The 8,441-nt window shown below is 44.7% G+C and overlaps 1 protein-coding gene across 1 annotated transcript in view; it reads right to left on the bottom strand.

Moving 5' to 3' along the window:
* Nucleotides 1-8,027, bottom strand: part of LOC125627221 (excitatory amino acid transporter 5-like) — a 32,761-nt gene extending 24,734 nt beyond the window's left edge. The window contains exons 1-3 of the mRNA XM_048831116.2: nucleotides 7,961-8,027; nucleotides 2,372-2,605; nucleotides 1,062-1,256 (exon numbers count right to left, since the gene is read on the bottom strand). Coding sequence (XP_048687073.2) covers nucleotides 1,062-1,256; nucleotides 2,372-2,605; nucleotides 7,961-7,986 — 455 coding nt within the window. The 5' untranslated portion in view covers nucleotides 7,987-8,027. The remainder of the gene's footprint in view (nucleotides 1-1,061; nucleotides 1,257-2,371; nucleotides 2,606-7,960) is intronic.
* Between the last annotated feature and the right edge of the window lie 414 nt (nucleotides 8,028-8,441).

Consider the following 8,441-nt stretch of genomic DNA (forward strand, 5'->3'; position numbering starts at 1 on the left):
CCTGAGAAGGAGCTCTGCTGAGATACATAGACACAAATGTTCATGGTGAGCCTTCTGGTCCCAGTGAGGATGTGAGTGGTGATGCCTGATCTTCCAGTTAGTCAGAGTGCAGGTGACCTTGTAGCTATTGCAGCATCCATATCTCCATCTCAAATGGATGTAACCATGCACATTCCTGAAAAAAAGTGTAGCTCAGAGAAGAGTGTGGTGGAGACGCAAGAAACAGCTGCTGCTGAGTTTAGTTCCTTAAATCTAGATGATCCAGGACACTTGAGCAGTAGCCTAAGGGACTTCCTTGTACTGCATTGGCCACAGCAAGTGAAAAACGTCATGTTCCCCAAAGACAATGAAAATAGAAGTTTCCATCCAACACATTACTGGTGTGAAATCCCCAATGGTGACAAAGTGCAGAGGCCACGGCTTATGTACTCAAAAACCCAGAATGCTGCATACTTGTACAACCCCCATCATGCACGCAGCGATACTGGTACAGAGGTACCTTTTACCAGCCTGGCTTATTCCCCTTCCTGAATAGGAATGAACTGTACCAGTATAAGCACTTCTATACCAATATAACTGCATCCAGGCTCGGGGAATTGTACTTCTTTAGGCCTGATCTACACTTACATTTAGGTTGACATAACTATGGTGTTCAGGAGTGTGAAAAAACCCCACCCTTGACCAACACAGCAATGCCAGCAAAACCCCTAGTATAGACACAGCTTCCTTGCACAGCGTTTGTACACCAATAGAGAAACTCCTGTCAGTGCAGGCTGCATCCACATGGGGGGCTATGCCATGGCTATGATGCTCTAGGATCTGTAGAGTTAACATGCCCTTAGAGTATATAGGACCTCAAAGGCACTGCAACAGGTAAAGAAGTAGTGAGATGCTTCTGTGCTTATGATATGCTACCGTCCAAACACGTCTACCTTAACATTGGTCATTCTGTTACATGTCTGAGTGGGAAATTTGGTAGCTGTTATGATACGCTGTCCTTAGATCTGGATAGGGAAGAAAGAGAACAGATTTAGTGTAAATAAAGGAAGAAATGTATTTACCTTATAGTTATAATTTGTCCCAAGTCCAAATCGTACTCATTGACCTGAGCAATAAAGATTGCAGCGACTGCCTCGTACAGTGCAGTCCCATCCATATTAATGGTTGCGCCAACAGGGAGAACAAATCGTGCCACCCGTCTGTCTATTCCATTGTTTTCCAGAAGACATTTCAGGGTGATGGGCAGGGTTGCTGAGCTGCATTGCAAAGAAATAACAATTTCCATTGCTGTTGGTGTCATTGAGGCAGTTAATAAGAAGGCTGCTGGAGGCACAAGGTCACCAGATCTGCTCAGTGAAAATTCTGTACATCAGCTTCCACCTCCCTCTTAAACAATGGTGGAAGGAAAGTATCAGAACTCTTTGTCTCAATTGGGGTGAACAGTGAGGTGGCAAAGTTTGCAGACAACACAAAAGCTGACCACAAAGAGTTACAAAGGGATCTCACCAAACCAAGTGACTGGACAACAAAATGTCAGATGAAATTCAATGTTGATAGATGCAAAGTAATGCACGTTGGAAAACATAATCCTAACTATACATATAAAATGATGGGGTCTAAATTAGCTGTTACCCCTCAAGAAAGAGATCTTGCAGTAGTGGATAGTTCTCTGAAAACATCCACTCAGTGTGCAGTGGCAGTCAAAAAAAGTGAACAATGTTAAAAATCATTAGGAAAGGGATAGATAGAAAATATCATATTGCCTCTCTATAAATCCACAGTACCATCCCCATTTTGAATACTGTGGTTCTAGGGTGGTTCTAAAAACCCTTAGCACTGACTGAACATGCAGAAAGAGCAAGGCTTCCTTTAAATTTCTTACCACGCTGACTTATTCTCCCCCACACTGCTCAAACCAGGCAATGGCTCTAATTTTCATGGAGAACACGGCCCAAGCCACATCTAAAGTTTCAAACTTCAGCTGTTTTTTTGCTGTAGCTTCATTCAAAGGACAGTTTTTGGAGAGGGGGAGGGGTTTAAACAATGGGTAAGTATCATAACTCTCCCATAGTTCAAATAGAATCATAGACTATCAGGATTGGAAGGGACCTCAGGAGGTTATCTAGTCCAACCCCCTTCTCAAAGTAGGACCAATCCCCAACTAGCTGGAAGGAGTTTGCTAAAGTATTTCCCTTGCAAGAATAGCACTTGAGGGACCAGTGATTAGTACATTACTCAGCAAACCCTTGTGTTAAACCAAGGATGAAAACATTTATACACACCCTAGACTTGAATAATGAAACCAGCTTCCCTCTCAGCTGGAACAATGGAATGTCTGTGACGAATGATGACCAGACCCACTTTGTCATACCTGGATGATGTCGCGAGGGCGATCAGCAGGGCTTGCAGTATTCCCTGGATGAAAGCGAAGGGGTTTTTCCTGGTAATGAGTGCAAAAAGCAAAGGCAAGAGGATAAGTCCATGGATGACTAGCCCTGTCACCACCGTTATGGCATAGAGTCCCAATTTCTTTCCAATCACAGCTGGATCCTCCATTTCCAAAATCTTCCCAGCAATGAGAAACACAATGCCAAAAGGGAAGTACCTACAATAAGAATAGTAAAAATTTGCTCATTGGGATAGGAACATAGAAAATGTCATAACAGAAAAGACCATCCTGTCCTGCTAGAGCAGTGGAGGGCAACCTGCATGCGGCCCATCAGCGTAACCGCTGGCAGGCCCCCGGACAGTTCATTTATATTTGCACGGCCACCTGCAGCTCCCAGTGGCTGTGGTTCGCCATTCCTGGCCAATGGGGCTGTGGGAAGCGGTGCGGGCTGCAGGGCCGTGCTGGCCACCGCTTCCCGCAGGTCCCATTGGCCAGGAATGGCGAACCATGGCCACTGGGAGCTGTGGGTGGCTGTGCAAATGTAAACATTCTGATGGCCTGCCAGCGATTACCCTGACAGGCTGTGTGTGGCCTGCGGGCCGCCGGTTGCCTACCCCTGTGCTAGAGTGTCTCCAGGTGTGGCCAAATGTTGTATAAACCAGAGAAAGGTATAAAATTCCACATGATGAATCCAACCGACTGCACAATGTTACGCTATGTGGTGAGATGGGATATTAGATGGGGAGGGCTCTGGGTTACTACAGAGAATTCTTTCCCAGGTGTCTGGCTGGTGGGTCTTGTCCATATGCTCAGGGTCCATATTTGGGGTCATGAAGGAATTTTCCCTCCCATCAGATTGGCAGAGACCCTGAGCATTTTTCTCCTTCATGTGCAGCATGGGGCACAGGTCGCTTGCAGGTTAAAACTAGTATAAATGGTGGATTCTCTGTAACTTGAAGTCTTTAAACTGTGCTTTGAGGACTTCAGGACTCAGCCAGAGGTTAAGGGTCTATTTCAGGAGTGGGTGGGTGAGGTTCTGTTGCCTGTGATGTGCAGGAGGTCAGACTATATGATCACGATGGTTCCTTCTGACTAAAGTCTGTGAGAGCTCCTCTTGACCCAAGCTCATTAACCTTTTATATCCTGAAGTATGAGAATTAGTTCTTATTTTTTCCTAGCTAATGTAACTGCTGAGGCTCTTCTTACTACAGAGAACCAGTAGCCTCATCTCTTTAGTTAATCTTGAAACAAACCTTCTATTGCTGGAAGCCAGATTTCCATCTCCTTTTTCTCTCTTCACCCAACTTTACCAAACTGAAACGAGTCCCTTGAAACTTCCCGGGGTGATATTTTACCAGAGTAGAGTTTTTCAGAAGAGTTTGAGGCAAAGTGGACAAGGCATTTGGGAGCTGTGGCTTTAAAATATATTCCAAAGAGTCTGGACAACATTCCAAACAGACTATGCTGACAGCTTGTACCACAGGCTCTCAAAGAAACTGTGGAACCACCTGATCAAAATCCTCTACAGCAAACTGGGAAAGATTAAGAATGAGCTCTCAAAACTGGATGCTCTCATAAAAAACCAACCTTCCACACAAACTTCCTCGTGGCTGGACTTTACAAAAACTAGACAAGCCATTTACAACACACACTTTGCTTCTCTACAAAAGAAAAAGGACACTAAACTATCTAAACTACTACATGCCTCAAGGGGCCACAACAGTGGTTCCCTTAACCCACCCAGCAATATTGTTAATCTATCCAACTATACTCTTAGCCCAGCAGAAGAATCTGTCCTATCTCAGGGCCTCTCCTTCTGCCCCTCCACCCCCACGAACATGATACAGTTCTGTGGTGACCTAGAATCCTATTTTCGGCATCTCCGACTCAAGGAATATTTCCAACAGACTTCTGAACAACATACTAACCCACAGAGACCTTCCTACCAAAACTGCAAAAAGAAGGATTCTAGGTGGACTCCTCCTGAAGGTCGAAACAACAGACTGGACTTCTACATAGAATGCTTCCGCCGACATGCACGGGCTGAAATTGTGGAAAAGCAGCCTCACTTGCCTCATAACTTCAGCCGTGCAGAACACAATGCCATCCACGGCCTCAGAAACAACTCTGACATCATAATCAAAAAGGCTGACAAAGGACGTGCTGTCGTCATCATGAATAGGTTGGAATATGAACAAGAGGCTGCTAGGCAGCTCTCCAACACCACTTTCTACAAGCCATTACCCTCTGATCCCACTGAGGGCTACCAAAAGAAACTACACCATTTGCTCAAGAAACTCCCTGAAAAAGCACAAGAACAAATCCGCTCAGACACACCCCTGGGACCCTGACCAGGGCTATTCTATCTGCTACCCAAGATCCATAAACCTGGAAATCCTGGGCGTCCCATCATCTCAGGCATTGGCACCCTGACAGCAGGATTGTCTGGCTATGTAGACTCCCTCCTCAGGCCCTGCACTACCAGCACTCCCAGCTATCTTCGAGATACCACTGACTTCCTGAGGAAACTACAATCCATCGGTGATCTTCCTGAAAACACCATCCTGGCCACTATGGATGTAGAAGCCCTCTACACCAACATTCCGCACAAAGATGGACTACAAGCCGTCAGGAACAGTATCCCCAACAATGTCACAGCAAACCTGGTGGCTGAACTTTGTGACTTTGTCCTCACCCATAACTATTTCACATTTGCGGACAATGTATACCTTCAAATCAGCGGCACTGCTATGGGTACCCGCATGGCCCTACAGTATGCCAACATTTTTATGGCTGGCTTAGCACAATGCTTCCTCAGCTCTCGTCCCCTAAAGCCCCTACTCTACTTGTGCTATATTGATGACATCTTCATCATCTGGACCCATGGAAAAGAAGCCCTTGAGGAATTCCACCATGGTTTCAACAATTTCCATCCCGCCATCAACCTCAGCCTGGACCAGTCCACACAAGAGATCTACTTCCTGGACACTACAGTGCTAATAAGCGATGGTCACATAAACACCACCCTATACTGGAAACCTACTGACCGCTATGCTTACCTACATGCCTCCAGCTTTCATCCAGACCACACCACATGATCCATTGTGTACAGCCAAGCTCTACGATACAACCGCATTTGCTCCAACCCCTCAGACAGAGACAAACACCTACAAGAACTCTATTGAGCATTTTTACAACTACAATACCCACCTGCTGAAGTGAAAAAACAGATTGACAGAGCCAGAAGAGTACCCAGAAGTTACCTACTACAGGACAGGCCCAACAAAGAAAATAACAGAACACCACTAGCCATCACCTTCAGCCCCCGACTAAAACCTCTCCAACGCATCATCAAGGATCTACAACCTGTTTTGAAGGACAACCCATCACTCTCACAGATCTTGGGAGACAGGCCAGTCCTTGCTTACCAACAGCCCCCCAACCTGAAGCAAATACTCACCAGCAACCACACACCACACAACAGAACCACTAACCCAGGAACCTATCCTTGCAACAAAGCCCATTGCCAACTGTGTCCACATATCTATTCAGGGGACACCATCATAGGGCCTGATCACATCAGCCACACTATCAGAGGCTCGTTCACCTGCACATCTACCAATGTGATATATGCCATCATGTGCCAGCAATGCCCCTCTGCCATGTACACTGGCGAAACCGGACAGTCTCTAAGTAAAAGAATAAATGGACACAAATCAGACGTCAAGAATTACAACATTCAAAAACCAGTCGGAGAACACTTCAATCTCTTTGGTCACTCGATTACAGACCTAAAAGTTGCAATTCTTCAACAAAAAAACTTCAAAAACAGACTCCAACGAGAGACTGCTGAATTGGAATTAATTTGCAAACTGGATACAATTAACTTAGGCTTGAATAAAGACTGGGAGTGTATGGGTCATTACACAAAGTAAAACTATTTCCCCATGTTTATTCTCCTCCTCCCCCCCTCCCCTCACTGTTCCTCAGACGTTCTTGTCAACTGCTGGAAATGGCCCACCTTGATTATCACTGCAAAAGGTTCCCCCTCCCTCCCCCCCACCCCCGTTCTCCTGCTGGTAATAGCTCACCTTACCTGATCACTCTGGTTACAGTGTGTATGGTAACACCCATTGTTTCATGTTCTCTGTGTATATAAATCTCCCCACTGTATTTTCCACTGAATGCATCCGATGAAGTGAGCTGTAGTTCACGAAAGCTTATGCTCAAATAAATTTGTTAGTCTCTAAGGTGCCACAAGTCCTCCTTTTCTTATTCCAAAAATGATGAGTGTCAAATGCTACAGCTTGTGCAGGCTAGTTTGGGGCTTTGGAATAGGGAAAATTAATTAGTTATTCAATGTCCTTTTGTATATTTATGATGTTTCACAGCATTTTAAACACTGCATGTCAGCACCTGCATGCTTTAGAAAGCATACATCTGCCCAATACAGTTGTTCTAAAACAAGTCCAGTGCTCAAGAGAGAGTTTACAAAGCTATATATCTATATAACATAAACACACAAACCCCTGTGTTCAAAGACCATTAAGATTATGGAGGCTACATCTACACTACAGCCAGGATGGACACTCTGAGATCGATCCACCATCCAAAGACCCACCAAATCAACAGCAGATCGCTCTCCAGTCAACCCCTGTACTCTATCCCCAACGAGATGAGTAAGGTGAGACAAGAGGAGAGTTTCTTCTGTCAACCCCCCGCAGTGTAAACCTTGTGGTAACTCGACCTAAGATACGTCAACTCCAGCTATGTGAACATAGCTGGAGTTGCATAGCGTAAGTCTACTTACTGGGATAGTATAGACATAGCCAAAGTCAAGCACTCAAAAGTTAAGGTAATATCAGAATTAAGGTTGCCTATGCAACTTTAATTTGGCCCCCTTTGAGCATATTTACTATCAAGCACTCTTTGATTACGTGCTTGCATACTACTTCCCCTTCCCCCCCACCCCCCCGACCCCTGTCTCATTCAGCACACAGGGTAGACACTCTGGTTTGCTGAATTCTAGTGCAAGAGCCCACATCAAGGTTTCATCTGAAAGTTTTCTAACCACAGTTAATGTGAACCAGTAACCTAGGCCATGTCTATACTCTTGTCACAGGCTGTGATTGCTTTGACCTAGCTAACTCGCATACTCGTAGCAGGGAAGTTATGGCAGCATGTGGGCTAGCCCCCTGAGTACTTACCCAGGATTCAGGGTGGCTTGTACAGCCCACATTGAACCAAACGCCTGCTACCAGCACTCAAGTGACCTAGATTAAAGCTGGCTCAGGAATGTTGACATGAACTGCCATTGCACCCCCAATAGAAATCAGAATGATTATAAAATGAGAACGATTAACTCTCAGACGTAAGGGTATGAATAGGTCCATTTGATGAGACTTTCCAAGTGCTTTGCTTTTATGTTGACTGCAGAAGAGGGAATATTTTAACATCCTGAACTTACAGTTCCTGAAATTTTTTTCTTTTTTGTAACAATTTAATTGCAACTGGGCTTAACTGGGAGATATGAAAATACCCAAATCAAGTCAATCAGAATTATTTACTTACCAAACCGCCATTGAGACAATCTTCATAACTGCTTCATTCAGACACTGGCACACGTTGACTAAAGGAGTTCCACGCTCACCCATTTTCCCTAGAAGGAGGCCTGCAACCAGACATGTTAACTTGAGTTACTAAACAGCATTGATATGAAACATAGAATCAGAGGATTGGAAGGGACCTCGAGAGTTCATCTAATCCAGTCCCCTGCAATTATGGCAGGACTAATATCCAATCTAAACCTCCGTTGCTGCAATTTAAGTCTATTGTTTCTTGTCCTATCCTCAGAAGTTAAGAACAACAATTTTTCTCCCTTCTCCTTGTAACAACCTTTTATGTACTTGTAAACTTATGTCCCCGCTCAGTCTTCTCTTTTCCAGACTAAACAACCCAGTTTTTTCAATCTTCCCTCATAGGTCATGTTTTCTAGACATTTAATCATTTTGGTTGCTCTTCTCTGGACTTTCTCCAATTTGTCCACATCCTT

Source organism: Caretta caretta, chromosome 25 (genome assembly GCF_965140235.1).
Source record: "Caretta caretta isolate rCarCar2 chromosome 25, rCarCar1.hap1, whole genome shotgun sequence".
NCBI classification, from domain to species: domain Eukaryota; kingdom Metazoa; phylum Chordata; order Testudines; family Cheloniidae; genus Caretta; species Caretta caretta.